Genomic DNA, 22,493 nt, shown 5'->3' on the forward strand with positions numbered 1-22,493 from the left:
CAAATACTGGTTTACTACATTCAAATCAAGCCTATCGGTTCAAACTCATTGGAGACAGCTTAGTAGACTTGGCATCTGCTTTTGTCTTTTGGATCATGGTGGGTTAGCCCTGGCTAACAGCCAAACTCTCATCCAGCTCCAGAACCGTCATCATCTCAAGCTGAATGTGCAGTTGGAAAGTCCGTGTATATTTGTGAAAGCACAAATGCATGTGTTTGTAGGTATGCCTGCAGTAGGGAATGCATGTGTACACAGCAAGACAAAAATTTTGAGCATTCCTCCTCCCCTTGCAAAGACCGCTTTTTCTGATGCTACTTCTTTCATCACTGAGATCATCCATGCCATAAAGGTAGCTAATAGCATGGAATTAACATTCTTAACACAGTGCCCACCTAATGGTCTACATTTTTTTTGAAGAGACTGCCATTTCAGCCTTGAATGGAAGTTGTTGTTGATGTGCTATTTTTCAGATACAGAGGTAAGGTGATGTAACTGGGCACTGAGATGAAAGCTTATATAGGATAAAGTAAATCCCTGTTAATGTCAGCTCCCTTGTGCTATTTTCTGTTCCAAATGTAGCAGTTTTATTTATATTTACATAATTGAATGCTGTAGTTGCTTTTTTGTCTGTTTAATACTGTTTAAAATAGAAATCTGAAGTAAATTTTATTTGAATACGGTTGTAACTATTTTGTTTTTTCAGTAGACCTCAAATAGACAGCAGATATCCCTAGAACGTACACTCAGAGGAGGAAGGAAGGGAGAATACAATTGTATTTGTTACCTGGTGTGGGTTTTTTGTTCTGTTTTTGTAATGGATGTCTACAGTTAGTTTCAGTTTATTATAGTACCTCTCCAGCTAGTGAAGCAGAACAGCTGTGGTTTATCCGAAGTCTCTCTAAACAATTAAGCTGCTGTTATGAAAATGTTTCTGATGAGGTGAGTTTTAAAACATTACTGAATAGAAAAATCGCACCAATTTGCTAGAGATACCATTTGCTCATCATTATCTTAGAAATGTTTGTTATATACTTGTGTTTTCCCAAGGATGCTTGACCCATCTTGCCATAGTGTGCGTTGATTTCCAGGTGGAATAATAGTCATTTTTTCCTGTTGTGTTGTTTTGGGGTTTTTATGGGGGGGAGGGGATAAGAGGAGGCAAAAGGAAAACAGAAAAATGTGACTGCAAAATGATGCTCTGTGAGTCAGTTTTACTTTGAAAATGAATGCTTTGATGCTTTGTCACAATGATCTGTTTCTTACACATGCTGTCATTTCTCTCATTCAGCAGTGAGCAGATTCTCCCCACCTCATAGTTAGGATTTCAAAACTGTGTTACAGACTTCCTCAGAGATTAATTGAAATCATCTTGTTGCTTCTGTGGGGATGTGGTGTGTGCAAAGGTGTGGTTATTCATTTATTTGTGTAGACGGAGGGGCATGGCAAGGAGATCTCCGAACTGTTACAGAAAAGAGAGGGAGCTCAATGTGAAAAGTTTGAGAACTTTTGTTTTCGGTAGAAAAAGCAGAGTGGTGGCTATTGTTGCAGGGAGCTGACTTATATTAATGGGTAGTCACAAAAGCCACATTGCATAGGAACACTCGACCTTATTATCATGGCCTTAATTCAGAAAAGCTCTTGAACAACTGCAGCATTAAGCATTTTATAATGTACAAAAACTTGGAAAAAATGGAAAAACTTAGTGATGACCATAATCAAACCTTTTACAGTCTTTCACTTTACTGAAGTGAAATTTTCACTTAGGAAAGTAGCTAACAGTAAAGAGTTAAATAAAAAGAATGTCATGCATGTGTATGTGATTCTAAATCCAGAAGTGTTACATTTCCTTTGCTGGCATTAGTTTCTGCTGAATATACAGGATATATATGGTGAAGACTAAACCCTTCTGTTATTGGTCTGAAGTGTTTTAACAGAAGTGTGGCATGCTTTGTTGAAAAGACTGGAAGTTTTAACAGATGAAAGCATATCTATTTTGTTCTTACTGGATATTTTTCTGCTGACCCCTTTGAGTTGTATTGACCAGCTTTATTAACAGAAATTATATCTGGAATTAGACTTTCTTTAACAAACTGTAGTATGTAGAGTAGTGGTACATGATAGAATTCTGTCTGCAGCAAAAGCGCATTTTTTTTTTCCCCCGAACGTATTAGTTGGCATTTATTAGTGATGGCTCCAGTCTTAATAGCTCTTGCTGGGGGGAAGAGTGGATAGGAAACTGCTGAAAGGTGCCATCTTCTGGCTCTCATGTGTTAGCAATTCTCTACTTGCTGCTGCTGTGAGAGATGGAATCTAATATTGTCAGAGGGTGTAGACTGAATATTGAATATTCAGAGAAATGCAAGCATAATGAGATATTTCTGCTGGAATTATTTTATTCTTCCTGTGCTTTTTGAGATCCTCCCCATTCTCAACCCAGCTATTCAACACCCAACTCCTTTAGTGGCTATGCTGAAATTTACCCTTTCCCCTTGCAAGTGTGGTGAGTCTCAGGGGATTCATGCTTCATGGGAGGGCTTGTGCTGGCTTTCTCCAGAGGTACTTGATAGAAAGAGGTGTTTAGGAGAGCTTGTGTTTCTTGAAGTCACCTACAAGTCCCTTTGCTTGAGGGAAGCAGATGAGGCGTCTGGTCTGCCGTTTGTTCTTTTCCAATTAACAGTTCTGTGCTGTTCCCCATAGAGCCTGTGAAAAGAAAAGGTGTGGCTTGACCAACCTTAGCCAGGAAATTAGGAGAAAGCTTTGTTTAGAATATGTGACAGTAAATATTTTCATTATTCACAGCTCTGCAATCTCTATGGGAAGATACTAACTCAAGGATGTTACTTAATACAGAGTTCTCACATCCTTTCTTTCTCTCTTCCCCGCCACCCTCCCCTAAAATTGGTAGTACTAATGCAACACTTTTTTCTCATTTTTTTTTAATTTTCATTCCCACTTTCTTTGTCATTAAGGGCAATTACTTCATAATACCACTAAGATGTATCCTAACAGTAACACATATCTTTATGTGTTACAAAAGCATAAAAAGATAAAATAGGAGAAGATGATAGATCTTTGTCTAGAATACTAGGTGTATATAATGGATTTGATACAATGGCAAACCAAATTGCTGGAAAAACAAGGGCAGATTTGACCGTAATTGAACCAGCCATTATTTGCACTACCTATTTTTTGAAGAATAGTTGTTTGAACATTTGACAGCTGTAATTGCCTTATATAGGTTTTGTTCGTATTATTTAGTACAGGCTGTCTATTTTGTTGGTATATGTAGACTACAACTCTATTTTGACAGGAGCATTGAGTAGCTATGCACTGGTGGTACACAATTCTGTTTCTATTGGCCTTTCTCTTTTAAGTGAAATTGAAATCTTTATTGCTCTTCATACTTACAAGCTCTATTTTTTATCAGCTGTGAGACAAAATTGAAGGCTTTTTTTGTTGTAGCAGACCAACCTTGAAAACTTAATAAATGGATTTTTATTTTGCTTATAAGAGGTCTTATTAATAAAAAGCTTATGCTGTAGTTAGAAGAAGGAACATGAAGTATGCGGCCTGTATTTTGACCTCTATTTTGTCCTCAATTGTGTAATTGCTTCCCTGTTTTTCAGTTTGACAATTAAAGATCAAGATGGCTGTGCTTTCCTGTCACTAAAAAGCTGGGGTAGTTGGGTAGAAGATCTCATGACATTTCAGCGTCTTCTGTATCTAACATATGCTGGACTCCTGCGACAGAGAATATGGGATGCTTTGGCCAGTAGTGGCTTGAGTTGAGCAGATCAAAATCTTGGTGTTTACTCCGTAAAAAGCCAAGTTGGGTCTAGCAGGCCTTACTAGCACAGGCTCAGTGCCATATGAACACAGCGATGGTGTTTGTGGGGCCAACTTGTACCTGCAAACGGTTAATGGCTTTTGTGCAGCAAAGAAACTGAGTTATCTCTTGTGTCTGCATTCATGGCGCAGTTAACCCACACCCAAGCCATTCAGCTGTAATTGAGAGTTGACTGAGCTTACTTTTCATGAAACTTAGTAGTTAGAATTTTGAACTTACTGTTAGGGAGAATTAATTCAAATAAGATCCTTTTGTATTTAGATTTCACTGTCTTTTTGTCACCTCTTACTCTTTGACTTTTTTCGTTTAAAGCAAAACTCATCATGCCTTCCTAATTTCGCATCAAAGGTGTATCAAACTCTTGCAACAAAATCTAACATCATGCATCAAAAACTTGTCCTCATTCTCTGTTATTGCAAACAGCAACTGTTTGACTCCTTGTCATTTCTAAATCAAGCCAATACACACAAATTACTCTGGTTTCCACCATTAACACATCTCTTCAGGTCATCCTTTTTCTGTTGTTATCACTAAAAATACAAACAGATGTTTCTCCTGAAGAGATTGGTAATTATTCAAATAACGCGTGTAAGCACCCTTTGAATAAGGCATATGAACACCCTCTGAATACAAGACTTCATGTGAGAGAATTACATACATTACTCCTGTCAGAAGTATGACATGCACAGATGTGTTGCAAAATTGAACTGTGTCTGTCTTAAGGGTTACAACAGCTGAGCTTTCAGATTTCGAAGAATATTTTCACGGCCCTTCACCCCTTCCCATAATGAAAGTGTAACTTCTGCAAAAATAGAAGAGACCACCTAAGAAGAAATTGAGATTGGGTATATCACTAAGTACTGGTTTAACCTAACCTTCATTCAGATTATTTTCTTGAAGGATCTGATGATTTTTTTTTTTTACATTTACAGGTCTAATTACAACCACATCTAGAAAACTAGATCGAGAGCAGCAGGGAGAGCACATACTGGAGGTAAATAATTTCTTTAGTTCTCTGAAAAACAGTGACTGTAAGTTCATTGCTCTTTTACAGAGAGTTAAGTTTGCCATACTTGATTACTATATTAAGAATTTAGAGAACTGGATTTCAGAAGTAATTTGCTTCTATGTTCATTATATTGCAATGCACAAAACTACCTACCTTATAATAACAGCGTGTTGGGACTTTTTCTTAAAAAAATAGTTAAGATATGGATAGAAGGCAATTTTTTGTTTTTGTATCTGTAAACCAAGATTTTCTTTCAAACAGTGCAAGGGCATGATTGTTAAAAGGAGGAGTGCAATTCTTTTTTTTTTTTTTCTTCTTCCTGTGTAATTATTGGAATTGCTATTTCAGCCTGCCTTTTGCTGAATATAGACCTCTGAAAAAGAAATGCAGAATCTTTTTTTAACGTTGAGAATACAAACAGGTTGTGAGTAGACCTTTTCTTCTGCATAATACATTTATCAATCACATAAGTAGATAACTTGCAAAATATGCCATATAGATTTAGAGTCCAAGAGCATGAAATTAGTGACATAATTCTTTTATTTAGCTACATTTAATCAATTGCCTGGAATTTATGTAATAGCTATTCTCATTCTCTCTCAAACAACATGAAAGAAAAACATGTAGACAACTGGGAGTCTTCCAGTTTCACAGTGTTGTTATGTAGTGTGACAGCATTGTACTTCACCTGCAATGAAGACTTAATATTCACAGTGATGCTTACATACTAAGATTTATCTGGAACCTTTATTATGCCTCTCCTCCTGGATGATAGCTAAAGGATGCATGGGAGTTGGCAAAACTAACATTAAAGCTAGAGAAGCAAGCCTGGATTTACTCAAAACTTGTGAAACCTTTTCTAGGTTTTCTAATAGGAATTAGAAAGGTTTTCTAATAGGAATGCAAGGACTGCGTAGACTTGGAGGTGAATGGTATTTCTTGATAGCACAGACTATCCTTTTGCAGAACTTCAGTGTACATACAGTCTTCCTGGCCCTTTTCTGTCCCTTTGGTGCATTGCAAGCTGGATTAATGCAGCTGTGGGACCAAATTTTTATCACTATTTTTATTTCTGTGTCAGCTTTGGAAAGAACTCTTTGCACATAAGTAGCAATAGGGTGGAATTCCCTTTGCAGTGTGTTTCTAGTAGTGGTAATAGCAAAGTTAATTAATTGGCAAATCTGGTTCAGTACTAGACACGTTATTCCTGTAAATTGTAAAGTCACTATAATACTCTCTTTTTAAATTACCTCCTTGTGTCAGTTTCCCAAAGCACTTCATGTCAGTTATATCTTATTTCTTGACCACTGCTATGTATATTGGTTGTAAAATTGCTATCTCATTACTTTTACTCCTATGCATATTGTACTGGCTTTTGTATTCGGTTTATACAGTAAATAAAATGAGCTGTGGATCGTTCTCTGACCCTGAAGCCATCTGGCTTTGATTGCTTATATCTTATCCCTGGAACAGGGTGGACATGTCCAAGTTGCCCATTGAGAATGGTGCCTGAATTGTGTGAATTCTCAGGCTGCAGCTAGGCAATGTGTGGGAGTGTGCTACTTGTTCTGGGAGAGGTCATACTAGCAGTGTGATGTTATGGGCAGTTGTCTTCTAGCAGTCATGCCTGCTAATTTAATCTGAGTTATTGCAAGATAACATGTACAGAACTCAGTTTTTTTTAAGGTTACAGTATCACACAGTGGTACATAAATCCTCCTGGTTTCATCATTCTCTATAAAGATAGTAGATTAAGCTGATTGCTCTTTAGTTTGGAATATTGGTTATTGCCTGCTGGTATCATTTATAATTCTTCATTCTTCCTTCATTTTGAATCCCAGCTGGTTGTTAAAGTTTTAAATAAATGTCTGCGAAGTATCCAACGGAAGAACTCTTAACTACAGAGCAAGAATGACAGACAGCACAGCCCAAAGTAGCAGTTTTCCCATTTGTTAGTTTTATGTTGACACCTTTGAAAATAGGTTGGAAAGAAACCAGAAATGCACAGAATGGTGGGCAATATTATGAGCCAAGTGCTGAGCATCTGGCTAATTAATTGAGCATTGAAATATTGACCAGATGGGTTGGTGGGTTTATTCCTTGTTTGTTATTAAATTTGATCCTTGATTGCACTCCTGCTTACATAATAGTAATTAATATGCCCCATTCTTTTATTCCCAATTTGTAACTATTTTCTGAGTGCCAGTTGGCACTTTTTTTATGCAATTATTTTAGGTTAGTTTCATGTTATTCTCTCGTATCTTAGTATTCTATTTGTTATGTCAGTAATGCCTTCAAAACTGATGTTGCATTCAAGTCAAACTAGATTTTCCTCAGATTTGCCATTTTTTTCCTGCTTGGCTCAGGGCAATGCTAATTTTATGTTAACAGACAAGTTATTCCATACCCCTTGGCATTTTCTCTTTTGGGGTGTGTTTTGTTTTCTTGTAAACTGAAAGATACGTGGTGGTGTTCCATTACAAGTACTAAAGGGAACAGATACTCATATAGGTGGAAATCCTGCCATCTGTTAGAGATGAACATGAATATTTGCATTTCATGTTGCATATCATGTGTTTTGTTGTGGTTAATCACTTTACTCGCATTTTTTCATTTCCTTCATGCTTGCAAGTTATACCACGTTTCATTTGTATTTCCATTTTTTTTTTCCTAAAATAGATGAGAAAGGACAAAAAAAAAGAATATCTGATCATGTCCTCATTCATGTCAATGTAAATTCATTTTTTTCATCAGGGATTCAATTCTAGTCTTCCATTAGTATTCATTTCATTATTTTATACCCATGTTATCCTTGAATCCTTATGTTTTTCCGTAGTCAAATTTCTCAGGGCATCCTAAGAACCAGTAGAGGAATTCACCACCCACATTCTTGAAGAAAAAGACTTGTTCTCCCCTAATTGGGGTGGTTTTGTTGGAACTGGAATATCTTGTATCAGTGGTGTGTAGCATTTTTTATTTGTGTTAAGCGGGGGGGGGGGGGTTTTTGTTTAACACCCTCCACAGCACTGATCTTAGAGAATCATTTAGGTTGGAAAAGACCTTTAAGATCATTGAGTCCAACCATATATCTTCCCTATAATGTTTTCCCAGTGCTACTGTAGTGACTGATTTCTATACAGAGCTTCCTCCCAGCAAAGACTTGCATCTTCCTCACAAACTCAAAACTAAAATGAAACTGCAGTGTGTAACACATTTCCCATAGAATTTGTTAGAACGTTGCGTGTTTAGTTGTTTGGGGTTTTTTTTGGCATTCCTCTACAGCTTTGACAAGTATCTGGTAGAATTAGATAAGCATATCTCAGTTTATCAGTTTCCTCTAATTACAGCAGAGCTGGCGTAGGTGACCCTCGGACATCCCCTGTGTGTTTCTATGTAATAATAAGGAAGGGAAATTAAGTCAAGAAAGATTTTAAAGGAGGGGGGGAAAAAAAAGGAGTGAGAAAAAGAAAGTGAAGGGGAGACCATAGAAAGGCTGAGGAAGAGTGCTGCACTGGGTCATAAAATAGTTCTTAAAATGAGAGAGACAAGGATTAAAATTTTACAGCTAAAACCAAAATGAACCCAACAGCAAAGAGAAAGTAAGGAAAAGAACATGAAAGATTGACAAAGAAAAGAAGGTCTTTATCCATCATTATTCCTTGTGCCTTTAATGCCAATTTTTTTGAAAACATCCCCTTCAGAAACTGAGATTTAGCCAAAGTGCTAGAGGTCAGGTAGTACTGTTATCAGTGAAGATTTGTATTTGTTTTAAATGCTTTATGTAATAGCAGCTAAACTCTCCCTTGAAAATGCCTGGCATCTGTCTGAGCCCATTAGCTTTTATGTGGATGGCGGGGTACAGCCAGAAAATGATGGGCCTGATTCTGTAACTCTTCTACTAACCAAGCTCTTGCAGGAAGCAGGAATATAAACCCCCTATCTTTTTCTTCTTTGAAATAGCTGCTAAAGTAATTTACATATGCTCATATTTAACCCCTTACTAACCAATAAGGGATTAAATAGGTAAGAGTTAAGGTAATAAGGTAAGATTCCTATAAATGAACTAAGTTTTTCCATCAGTTTGATCCTTTTCCAGTAGATAAGGATTTCTTTTTCTCTGTTTTCTGACTTCAAATGAATATAACTCTTACTTTTGTTATATTTTTGTTTACTACCCATGCCAATAACATCAGATCAGTCCTAGAATTAATATTGTAGAAGATTTTGTACTCATTTTCTGGCTTTTTGGTAGAAATTTTGACTACTGCTGGAAGAGCAGACTTGGTTTAATTTCCCATTTCATTTAGTCCATGGAAATAGATTGTTGCATGTCTTCCTTAAAAAGCAATTTTTTACGCTTCTTTCAAACAATATAGTGATTTTATAGGGGGGTTTTAGTGCATAGGCCTGTCAAATTCTGAAACTTACATTCTTATGAATTGCATCTTTTGAGGTGTAAAATCAAATTATTGAATTGAAAAGTTGCAAGGAAACACTAGGCTGAAAGTATATTAAGATACTACTACAGTGAAGCTGTTATCAGCGATACTATAAATGTGTGCTGTTCCTGTACTCAATATTTCAGTCACAATGCTGCAAAATAGTAAAACAGATTTAATATGTATCTATTGACTCCTACATGCCATACATCAAGCGTCAAAATGTTAAGATAGTAACCGAATAAACTTTTGTAATGCCTTTCGTAAATACTCCCCAAATAGCTTTACATAGTGGTCTTTAAGTAACTGAAGTTAGGAAATTACTTTACAGTTGTCAAAAAATGATTTTAAAAGAGCATCGTTGGAAAGACCATGTTTGAATTGAGCGCTAACCATATCCTTTTTAATAAAAACAGGTAACAGTAACAGACAACGGTACTCCTGCAAAATCAACAATTGCACGGGTGATTGTGAAGGTCTTAGATGAGAATGACAATAAGCCTCAGTTCTTGCAAAAGTTCTACAAAATCCGGCTTCCAGAGCGTGGTAAGCCAGAACGAGAGAGAACTGCTAAGAGAGAGCCGATCTATCGAGTTATTGCTGCAGATAAAGATGAAGGCCCCAATGCAGAGATCTCTTACAGCATTGAAGATGGTGATGAACATGGCAAATTCTTTATTGAACCGAAAACCGGAGTGGTTTCATCAAAGAAATTTTCTGCAGCAAGGGACTATGATATCCTTTCAGTGAGTCAAAATCTTGTATATCATGAATACATGAAGTGTTCTTTTATCTGTATTCTCATCACTTCTTATTCAGTAGCTGGCAGATGAGTGACTGCAGTATCTGAAGGAAGAAAGCTTCAACAAATCCAGAAGTATTGTTTTGTGGGCTTGTTTGTTTGGGTTGTTTTTTTTAAAGGACGATTTCAGATGTTTGTATTGAGAAAGTGAATGAAGAAGCTGCTGTTTTTTTCCAGAACTTGACAGATAATGAACATGATGAGGGAACATAAACAATCAGTTTGACTCTCTTTCAGGCAGAAAGCAAAATAAAAGTGAATTTATGGTAACAGTTTGTGCTACTATCAGGTGCTGCATACTTTTTCTCTATTTGCTGCCCAGATAATGAAGGGCAAGTGGCACTTTGAGAGACACTTAACCTTTTTGGATATATCTCACACAAGCAAACATGCTTGGAGCTTATTACTACTTTTCCATTTATGTGACATAATGATTTATGTGATCCTGTAGCCTAAAAGATGTGTCTGTTTCACAGATTAAAGCTGTAGATAATGGTCGTCCACAAAAATCGTCAACTACACGGCTTCACATAGAATGGATTCCAAAGCCCGTCCCACCCACAGAGCCCATTTATTTTGAGGAAGCGTTTTTTTCTTTTACGGTGATGGAAAGTGACCCAGTTGCTCATATGATTGGCGTAATAGCTGTTGAACCTCTTGGAACACCACTTTGGTTTGACATAACGGGTAAGGATGCCTTAAGGGCTTTTATTATTAGAAACAAATGCATGGCGTCTGAGATACTGGAGGGCTCATTGCAGCTTGGTTTCTTAATCGCTCTTCTAAATAATGCAAGGTTTTGGCATTCGTTAGCTGTAGATGCATATTTTTCCCCTTATTTCATTATAAATCAAGATGACTTAATTTTTTATCAATGCCATTATATATCAAAGATTAAAATTACGTTGCAAAATACCTACTGTGTTGCAGTTTTGGAAGTGACTTATGATATTGTGTCAGTGAAGTTAAAACTAATCAAATCAATCTCATAGACTGTAGGAGAGGGAAAGAAATAAGATGCCAGTTTTCTGCAAATCGGGATAGTACACCCAGAGAGATTATACTGTTCACTGTTGGGCTGCTTCTCAGTTTGCTGTCCCTTGATTCAATACTAAAAGGAAAGCTTGCAATGTTCCTAACCCCAGGAAACTTCTTCCTGTACATATTCTTACTACTATACCATACCTTAGCCTCTACCATTGAAAGGGGAATTCTAGTCAGTAGTACGACTATACATTGATGCTGTGGTGACAAAATGAATAGTACTTTTTAATTTTAGGCTTAGTCACTAAACCTATGAGCACCAGGAATACAGAGAGTGTTCACTGTATAGCTGCTACTAAAACCAAGTTCTGTCCTGTGTTATGTGCTTCAGAATCGAGGAGAATAGCACAGCCTTGTTTCAGGGGAGGTATCTAGTAGTCAACTGTTTCTGGTCTTAAGATAGCCCTATCAGATTGGGATTTTTCCACCGCGTTCACAAGAGAGAGAAGGAACCTTTTCACCTTGGTTACTGCTGAAAATTTTAGCCATGATTGTGGTGTTAAGTTGTTGGGGAGAGCATTTTAAAAATTATTTCTTAAAAAATTAATTATTCTTAAGGCCTGTTTTGATGGTATATATTTCCTAAGGGATGCTGAGAACAGCAACAGTTAAAAACAAAGTTTGTAAAACTGATACATGTAGGAATATATAAATGCCAAATACTTGAGAGTGTTCTCAGAAAACTTTCAAGCACACAAGAACAAACATAACTCTCCCCTAAATGCATGCTTCATGCATGAACAACCAGTGATGATATTGATAATAATTTCTAATGTATTAAATATTTACATAGATTTTTTTTAATGATTCTTTCTGATGTATTCTGGAGAAAAAAATGAGTTCTTGTCCAAATAGATCATAGTTGAATAACAAGTGTTTGCATTTAGACAAACCGAGGGGTTTAGCGATCTGTATAACTGTGTAGAGGGAGTCAAGAGTTCAAGATGCCTCCTTGTGTTCTTATAGGGGCAAAGTTCTCTGCATAAGAACTGAGCATTTGGAACTGAGGCTGCTCTTTTAGTGTTCTCCCAAACATACACACACATAGACTTGGAGTAGAAAACCAGAAAATACAAAAATAACTTAAGTTAGCAGGAGGGAGGGGAAGGTTCCATGTGCTCCAATTCAAACAGGGTTATCCAGTCAACAATAAACAAACATCTGTAGACCAAAAAAAGTCCCTTAAAGGAAAGGTTAAGAAAGGGATATTGTCAGAAAAAGGTGAGTGGTTCACGGAGATGAAAGAGAGTAGATAGAAAAATATCATAGAATCATAGAATCATTAAGGTTGGAAAAGACCTCTAAGATCATCAAGTCCAACCGTTAACCCAACACCACCATGCCCACTAAACCATGTCCCTAAGCGCCACATCTACACGTAAAAAGGCCTCAGAGGTCTTGAGAGTTTCCAGAGAGGACAGCAATGGCGTTTCCTGGGGTCTTTAATTGGCAAAATTTGTTAATTAGATTGGGGATGCACTTTTCTATTGTTCTTTTTAGTTTGCTTCAACTGCTGTGCACTGTGAACAGTGTGTACATCTGAATAGAATTCTGATTATAGTATTATTTTGATTTGCTCTTTCTAAGCATGCAGCACAGTTTGGCCATTTATGTAATTCTTATTGTATGTTTAAAGCAGAAAATAGGTGATTTTTCCCTGCTATTTTTAGAAAGACATATACAGAAAACTCCAAGGGGAAAGAGCAGAACTTGTCCGTACAGTGTAAAATAAAACCATTTTATTTTGACTGTCTTCTTAGTAAAAGTGTTTTGGAAAGTTTAATATGTGATCATGTTGTGAAGTTATCAGCTACTCTTACAGGTGCTCACTTTACTGCCCTCTTTTACTGTTTCTAATAGCATGAATTAATTTGATTGACAGCTTTCCTTTGTGTTCTGTGCTTGCTTTCCATGCTTTCTTTCTTTTTGGCTGAGCCAGGAGACAAGCTTGCTAGTGAAGTATTTTACATCTTTCAGATGGCTTGTGACCTGAACTGTACAGCAGAAGGTATCTGCTGAGATCACATAATTTATTACCAGATTATGAGATCTGAAATGAAAACGTACATTTATAAAATATTTATTTTATTAACCCTTCGGAAATCAAAGTGCTCACAGTTGCATTTGTGACAGGTTCGTTTTTGTTTTGTTTTGTCATCATTACATTTATACAGCATCAATTCAGAGCATCCAGTTTTGGCTTTGGCCAAAACTGTTGCTGTTACACTTTCAGTGTACCAGATGCAGAAGTTTGGGTTGAGTTCTGCTTCAACAGATTACCAGATATCACCACTACTACAAAAATTAAGCAGGGTCTTTGTGATTTCCTTGATAAGGAAGAAAAAAAGGTTGGTTAGAGAGCTTGTCCTTTTATCAGGGAAACTGAATGAACAGATTCATACCCATTCACCCTACTCTTCCCTTAAAATGGAGATGACTTCATTGAGACAATAAATTCTCCTCTCCTAGCCATCTGAGAAAATGGTATCGCATGCCAGCTATAAAAGGAAAGTTAGAGACTCACTTTCTGAAGTTAACATCTTGCACAAAGCCCATTAAAAAAATTTCATATACACCTGTTTAAAAAAAAAAAAGGCTGCTGCCTCTCATGCTGTCCAGTTTATATCCATTCATGTGATTCAGAAACTGCTACTGGGCCAGTAAGAGGAGTTGGCTTTCAGTGAAACTAGAAAAATTACATTATTTTTGTCATTATCAAATATCTTAAATCCAGTGAAGCAGAATCCAGCCCATTTTTCCTGAACTGGTATGTCTGTCATGCAATGGAACCTTCTGAAGGTGAAATCCTTTTTACATGTGAATGGGGGGACCATTTCAGTATTTACTGTTCTTTCTTGGATTAAGTATAAATTTGCAACCTTTGGAACTTCACCCTCTCACTTGTAGCCTTGGCTTTTCATAAAAGACATTCAGTGATTTACAAAACATAGCATGTAAAAACTCATTTTAAAAAAAAAAAGCACTCATGATATCTGAATGCTATCCTTGTAAAATATAATCAGAAAAACACATGCATATAATTAGGAGAAATTGGTTTGCCATATCTAGCACTGGCTTCACCAAAATAAAAATTGATTCCTCCATTTTAGGCAGTCTATTGAGAGGTCTAAAGCAATTGTAGTTAAATGGAGGTGTTTATCATTGCTAACAATATTTAGACTTAATGGACATTGTATTCTCATGACAGTCTGCTCGGGGTGGCATGATGATGATCAATTAAATGTTTAAATGACTAAGTATAGCTATTGATCTACATGGTTATTTAACTATATTTCAAAGGGTAATTTGAAAGTTTCACAAGGGAAGTTAAGATAATGTGCTTCAGAAAAGGAGCTTGGCCATATTTAAACACTGGGCATTTAATCATTTAGCACTCATCTGAGTCCTGCTTATCTCAGTAGAAGTTAGTGAGTTCTTTAGATACTCAGCGTTGAGATGAGAATCCTTTGGAGGTACTGTAGCTTTTTCAACCTTATCTATAGTCATATATGTGTATAGTAATTTGTACTCTGATCCAAAAGACACAAATTTGACAGTATTTCTGATTTGGGATTTTGATTTATTTTGATAAAAAGTATATTTTTTCACTAATTAGCCTGACTGCACAGAATAAACTATCACATTTCACCTAGTAATTCTCAATTTCCTGCTATTTGGAATCTTTGAATTCTGGTTTAAAAAAGAAGTAGAGAATCTTGCTAAAAATCTACCTGCTAACTTTCCATGAGCCAGACAAATCAGCTTTATCCAAAACTAATCAGTTTTGTATATCTGTAAGTAGCAGCATATCACGTAACCAGAAAAAAACAGAGGGTTTAAAATAAGTGTATGTATAAGTATACGTGTATATAGTTCCACCTTCATTTAAGCATCTGAAGACAGAACATGATCATACATGAAAATAATGCAACAGTGCTGTGTTTTATGAACTTCTCCCTCTCCCAATTTCCTGAACAAGGTGGCAACTATGACAGTCGATTTGATGTGGACAAGGGCACTGGAACTATCATTGTCGCTAGACCTCTTGATGCCGAACAGAAATCAAATTACAACTTGACAGTAGAGGCAACAGATGGAACCAGATCTATCAGCACTCAGGTAATGGACTTTCTAATGAAGCCCTTATAGAAGAAGAAATTTGTAGCTGGGGCGTGGGGAGGGTGTTGCATTTTCTCCTTACGGTTTTTTCATCCTGGACAATGAATATGGTTTATATAAATTAGGGACTCTGTCTAAAATAGAAGTGGATTCCGATACTCATAGAGCCATGTTGTTTGGCGGTCCAGGTGGAAGATTGTGCATTACTATGCTATAGTCTGAATCAGCAGCTTTTAAGTTATATCATGTTCCTGCATTAGCTGAGTAAATGAAAACAGAAACTAAGCCCTTCCATGCATGATTTACTCACAAGAAAAGGATTAGTACTTCTTATCTGAATTACTCCTCTTTATCCAGCTCCCCCAAAATCACGAAGTAATATGATTACTTTGCTTGAAATTTAAAAGACCATTGTAAGGTTCTTTGGTTCCCACCCCCCCAAGATCTGTGGATGTCAAATTGTACAATGTCCAATTACCATTTTATGAAACTGAGCTGCTACTTCTGCATGGTATGCATATAGAAACAAGGTTTAGATGATAACATCTCTGTGTATCTTCCTGAGTACTTTCTTTTAGCTTCAGTGGAGGTAGTGATTGCCAAACACTCTCCAAAAAGCAGTAATCTTAGACCAAATTTTTTTCGAAATACCGCTCTACTAAGGCTCCATGGTGGTGGCAATTCTTTGCAGTTGAACTAATAAGTTCACTTTAAGGCAGAAGCGTTTTGTGACACTGCTGGAAAGAACTCATAGTGAAGTAGGTTATGATGTGTATCCCTCCTGGTTTTCCCATCTAGTTTCTTCCCCCAGCCCAGAACCTGAATATATTTGGAAGTAAGGTTTAGCTGAGGTTGGTGTGAACGGAGCCACGAGCATAGAGGAGCTCTGCTTTTCTTCCAAATAGAAAGGAAGTGATTTATTTACTGATTTAGACTGTTGGATTGGGATAGTGATGTGTCTGTGTTGTCTACCCCTGTCATTGACCTACCACTCAGGAGCTCAAAGAGCAATAAGTAGGTTGCTGCTGTCTTTTCTGTACATGGAAATCTGTTATGAATGCAGTTTCTTGTTCAACTTCTGTGCAGTATGTATGTTTTTCTGTCGTCTTTTCTAATGTCTTATATGTTGTCTTCCTCCTTTTGGCCAGAGGGAAGGATGTTTCTTGTCAATGTTTAAAACAGAATCTTTATTGAGTTGAGTGCATGTTTGGAGGCTTGATAGGTCAAATAGGCTAAATTTGATAGTAGAAGATTGGAAAGTTAGCAGTTTCCTTTGAGAGCTGCCTTTTCCTTTAATGGTGACAATTGTGAGTGATATTCTAGACCATGAATCTCCAAACACAACAACGTGTCCCCCAATCAGAACTTGCTGCTATCATAGCCGTGGTGCCATTGCTGCTGGTGCTGATAACCACCATAAAAGGTTTGGAGAATCCTGCTGTAAATATATTGCCTAGTTGTAGTAAAAATATTGAGCAGATTCATTTCTACCCATTACAGAATGCTGGATAGGAGGCATGAATTAGTTTGAAAAAAATAAGAAAAAACCCGAATCCAGCTTAAAGAGAATTCCTTTTGCCAGGAAAGTCAGAAAGACAGCAAGAGGCTTTCCACCCACACTTCCACCCTCCCAAGAAAGCAGTTAAAAATGCCACCATGCAGAGTGTGTTGGGGTAGTCTGGGGATTAGTAAAGGCTGAATATGTGGTTTCAATGACTGCAGATATTCTATCCAGTGCTGCTGCTTATATAGCTGAATTTATGCAGGTGTCCTCAGCTGTCACAGTTGAACCATAATCTGCTTTGTCTTCTGGAACAACCAAGAATTGGAAGGTCACAAAAATGCTTTAACCCTCTACCCCTTCTCTGCGTTATGCGATTCATTTAGTTCTTCTAGGAAGTGCACAGTGTAGCTTTTGTCCAATTTCTTTAAATGAATTTGTTATTTTAGCATTTTGTAAAGCTGAGTGAACATTATAAACATTTACCACAGCAAGTATTCTGCAGAAGAATTGAAGTAACAGTCTCAAATTTATCGTCTCTCATTTCTGTGATTGCTTTTTATATGATTTTCTTTCGTGTCTTTCCTCTCTCAGCTAGAGTTGGCAGGAGCAGAGGTTGTGGTTTCTGTTACAAGAGAGCACAAAGACTTCTTTTGCATTGTCTTCCTTTTTCCCCTGCTTGTGGGATAAGCACAAGTTATGCTGTTGCTGTTTGAGTCTCACGTTACTGTGGTATATAGATCGAGGAGCATGGATTAGTTCAAACTCTGCAACTGTTGGTGCATGAACAGACCCCTGATTTTAACTGATTCTCTTACTTCCCCCGTAACTCCTGGCCCACCCAAATGGACTGATCTGTTAAGGTAGCCCTCAGGACTGTCGTTAAGAAGATGCATTTCAGATGAGGCTTAACTTCAGAGGAATTAAAAATGTTGATATGAAACCAAAGTTGAAGGTGTGATTTATGGCTGCCAGTGTGTAAATTCCATTACTCACTGCTGAAATAATGATGATTAAAGTTTGGGTGTTGATGTGGTGTTGGATTCTTCTAAGGGCTGATAAAGACTTAAAATGGAGTGACAGGCAAAAGAAATTCTGAATACGGTGTGCATACATTAAGAACAACAATATGCCATACACAGCTTTTAGCTTACAAAGTAATTGCTGTAAACATTGGAAATACAGTAAACAATTTAACAGACCTTGATTAACAGCAGATTAAGTAATTTTATGTTTAATTTGAAAAAGGAAATGACATTTTCGGGACGTTGGGGAGGGGGAGAAGAAATGAAAATCTTATTAAGTAAAAGCAGTGTATTGAATCTGACTTTAAACTAGAAGGCATTTGCTGGCCTCAGGCCATTAACATCTGTAGAGCATTTGACTCTTTCAGGACTTCAGTTAAATAGCTTTTTTGGAAAATACAGCAGCAGTAGGCGTGGAGGCTATTAGAATTTTGCATGCATCTAAATGCCAAATGCATGATGCAAAACAAGGACAAACAAATTCCAGGCCTACAGTAGTGATGTTTGACAGATGATGTTAGAGGTGACACTAGTCATCTCTAGGATATATGTCAAGGAATTTAATTAAAAAAACAAATCAATGTACTTACGTTTTTGTTTTATAATGTTTTGGCCTGAAATAGAAAAGGTTATTCACAGGCTGTAAGTAGCAGTATATAAATTATCGGGTTGCTTTTTGGGGGAAGACAAAAAGAAAGAAAAAAAAATCCTGTTTCTAGCTATAGCCACTTCCAGTCGTTGCTATGTCTATCAATTTTTTTCACTGGAAGTAATGCTTAAGGTGGTTTAAAGCTAATTATAGCATTTTACCTATTGCTGTGCTATTGCAGAATATTTAATCTTGCTTTACGTAAAATTTATATGGATATTATGCTTTGGGAATGAAGGATGGAATATTCTTCATTGATTTAATGTGCATTTTTGCTTGCTATCGCCACACTGCTCCACAGAGACATTTTAGAACTGGAATGCAGTTATATTATCTCTGGATAATATAACTTTTTTTTATGAACATTATTATAAACACATCAATGTAACTATAATTTAATTATGAATGGAGAGAGGAGGAGATTTTAAACTCCACATAGAATCAGCAAATGAAAAAATAGATTAAAACAAGCCAGAGGAACATCATGTTTAAATATTACACACTGAGTATGTTTTGTCAATGGCACATACCTCCTCTGTAACTTACTAGTAATGCATTCCTATGCAAATTTAGGTTTCACCTGTGAAATAGCAGATTTCAAGTCCTTCCCCTAAATAATCTTGGGCTGCTTTGTTCTCTTATAACCAGGTTGCATCATTCTCACTGAGATCTGTGAGTAGAGAGCAATTGTCCAACACAGCCCTTGCATAGCCTTGCAAAATCAGTCAAGTTTCTTTAATTCCAGACCATTTCGTTTCAGAGATCGCATTATGGTCTATTAATGTCAAACTTTTCTGTAGTGCGCCTCTTTAATATGCAGCTTCTTTCTTAAGAAATAATATTAGTATATTTCATGAGAATTTAATCTTATAATTTCATTGAGAATATATGTAGCTGTTTTTATTGTATTATACATGTTACTTTAGAATAACGCAAGCCCTTCATATATTTTGTTCTTGGGTGCACAAGCCCATATTTTTCTGTGTGGGTCTTTAAAATTGCACTCACAGTTATTACTTCAGGTGCTTTTCATTTAATTTGAAGGCCTTAACAGTTTACATGAAAATTTGGTCCTCTTACATTTAAAAGGAAATTGCACATCTAGCACCTGTCACTTAGCGTCGGTAAGAATCCCTGTCTTGAAAGTAGGGTTTCCTTAGTACATTTATTTGATATTTTAGATTGGAAGGAGCCTCTGGGGTTCATCTAGTTAAAACTCCTGCTCAAAGCAGAGCAAACTAAAGTTGGATCAAGTTGTTCAGGGACTTGTCAGATTCTAAGTGCCTGGGATGACAGGGGTGCTACCTCTTCCTTGGACATCCTTTTTATGTTAGTGTTTAACAACCCTCCTTGAAAATAATTTTTTCTTATGTCTAATTCTATTTTCCCTTATTGGAGCTTGTGAGTGTCGCCTCTTGTCCTTTCACTGTGCATCTCTGAGAAGAGTCTGGCTCTCTTTCCTGCAGCCCTGCCTTTACAAAGTGGACGGATTGCTTTTAGATCCCCGTTGATTTTAATGGCCCTTCACTGAGTTCTTTTCAGTTTGTAAACATCTCTCTTGGACTGCAGGGCCCAAAACTGTAGTGGATCTACAGTGCCACCAGTGAGTGCCAAATAATTCCTTTCCCCCTACCTGCTGCTCCGCTTGTTAAAGCAGCCCAGCATGCAGTTAGCCAAGTTACCAAAAGGGTTCCTATCGATTCACGTTATGCTTGTCCACCAGAATCTGCGGAGGGGCATAAAGTAACAACATCAGTGAGTGAGAAATGAATCCTAAAGAATGTACATAAAACACCTTTCACTTCATTCTAAGATAAACTTTGGATTTTAGGTAAATTTAAAAGGATTGCACTAATGGATCAAATTATGTATTTGTAGTTGTGTTTACCAGTGTGGAGAACTGCATGCCTAGGCAAGTAATTTGACAAGTAATGGAATAGCTGAGCAAGCCCCTCATAGTGACTGAGTCATTATGTTTATTCCTTAGCAATATTTTTGTTAATAATTCATATTTAATAGTGCTCTACATTTTGATGAGCTATTTCCTTATCTGCTTAGCCCAACAGTACCTTTTTGGAGGAAGTCTCCTTGTGTGTTTTGCAGTAAGGTCATTTTAACTGCTTCAGTAGCTAATACCCGAGGAAGTCGATGCTAAGTCCTAATGACGATATGATCAACAGATCACTTCTCAGTTAAGCGGGTTCACTGGCTATGTGGTTAGTCTGGCAGGTACCAATGTTGGTTTCACAGTCACTACATTCCTGGCATTTAGCTTAAAAACTTTGCACAATTTTTTGAGGTGCTCCATTCTAGAAATGCTGTTTTTTCTGGATTCATTTTGTGTAGTACCAGCAGCACAGGTGGCCATGTCTTCCGCCCAAAGATTCATCTAATGCAGTTGTTCTGGAGTTGCATTCCCTCCCCCACCTGACGGTTTGACCTAAGTTTCTGTATTTCCTCATTTGGAGGAAAATAGAGATGAACTTAAGTAACAGTTTTGATTTAAATCCATCACATTTGACACTTTATCTTTTCACTTACTGTTTTTCTGAGTCTAAACTTAATCTGTTGGGGGGTAGGAATTGAATAAAAAAATGTTCATTTTGAAAACATAGTATCCATGAATTAAGTGTTGTAATTGTATATGGTCTTTTAACTTTTTAGTTATACAAAATATATTTATATAGTTTGATTTGTATTAAGGGTTGAGTTTTTCTGCATTTTTTAAAATTTGTTGGCCATCTTCATTTGGTTTCATTTTTCTGAGGACCAGTGTTCGCGAGAGCAGGTGTTTTTACTAAAATGCTATGTAACTGACTGTATTGGACCCTTCAGTATTTCTTCTTCCAAGATGCATTAAAATGTTTTTTATTTATACAGAATTAAAAAAAAACCAACAAACTGTGCTTGTGTTGTTTTAGTACATCCTCTCTAATCATGACAATCTAAAAAAATCACATATTTAAGGCCATATTCTTTTCATTCTTGGTGTTCATTTTCCAGTTGAATTTGTTAGTGAATATATTTAAAAACTTGATCTAATATGTATCCTGGTTCACCTACCATTCATTTTTCTTCCCACTGAAAATCAGTATTTATTCCAGTTCTTTGTTTCCTACCTTTAATCAGTTTCTAATCCATGACAAAACCAAACTCCTTAGTTTCCGTAGCAACATCTTGCAAGGGATTTTATCATTGTGCCAAATGATTAGTTTATTTTCTATTTCTTCAGTTTTCTGAGAAATCTAATAAATTGTGGGAAACAGCATTTTCCTCTAAAAAGCAGTGATAGTTTGTGTTTTTTCTAACAGACTGTTTCAAACACTGAATAACTACTTGTGTTTACGAATATTTCCCTAAATGAACTATATATTGGATTATGGCTCATTGACCTGCAACACCTAGGACTATGTCTACTAAAAAAGTTAGAGGCTTGTGTGGCAGTGGACACTAGTGTGTGCACACATACACACGTGTGCCCCCCTCCCCGCCCTCGCTGGCGGTTTGGAGGTGGAGCTCAGTATTATTAGCAGCATGTGTCACATTAGGAGGATTGCCATCTTCCCCCCTCACCCCGCAGTTCAGCAGGACCTGGGGGTGGCTCACATCTTATCTTGGTGATTTGTTTCCGTTTAGCAGCTTGTTGCAGCACCTGGTGATCTTGCTTACCCGCAGGTTCTTGCGCGGTTTCAAATAAACTTAAAACTGTTTTTATTCTGTATCTGGCTTCTGACTCTTGAGATTCCACATTTGCCATCTTCAACTCTGTTCCTATATTCCCTTTTATATGCTTCTCTGTTCTTCTTTATTATCCGAGTGAAATTTTCAGTGAAAATAGCCTTTCTGGTGACAGTTATTTCAGCTAGCAGGGTGGGCAATATCCCAGTTTTTGGGAGGACTTTCCTATGCTGTAATACAAAGTTATCTCAAGAGTTCCACACCCAGGTCTCTCTGTTCCCAGATTCTCACTTCCATTAATCAGTCTGCCCCGTGGTGCCTCCAGGGTTGGTGCAGGACTTCATTACTTAGATGCAAAAGTCTTTCTGTTGCTACTTAGA

General features: G+C 37.0%; 1 protein-coding gene across 1 annotated transcript in view; it reads left to right on the forward strand.

Moving 5' to 3' along the window:
* Positions 1-3,626: 3,626 nt before the first annotated feature.
* Positions 3,627-22,493, forward strand: part of FAT1 (FAT atypical cadherin 1) — a gene marked incomplete at both ends in the record, with an annotated part of 37,882 nt that continues 19,015 nt past the window's right edge. Inside the window, 5 exons of the mRNA XM_009576755.1 lie at positions 3,627-3,772; positions 4,780-4,841; positions 9,712-10,041; positions 10,574-10,784; positions 15,121-15,260. Of these exons, the coding sequence (XP_009575050.1) occupies positions 3,627-3,772; positions 4,780-4,841; positions 9,712-10,041; positions 10,574-10,784; positions 15,121-15,260 (889 nt within the window). The remainder of the gene's footprint in view (positions 3,773-4,779; positions 4,842-9,711; positions 10,042-10,573; positions 10,785-15,120; positions 15,261-22,493) is intronic.

Source organism: Fulmarus glacialis, unplaced genomic scaffold (assembly GCF_000690835.1).
Source record: "Fulmarus glacialis isolate BGI_N327 unplaced genomic scaffold, ASM69083v1 scaffold27814, whole genome shotgun sequence".
In the NCBI taxonomy this organism is placed as follows: Eukaryota; Metazoa; Chordata; class Aves; order Procellariiformes; family Procellariidae; genus Fulmarus; species Fulmarus glacialis.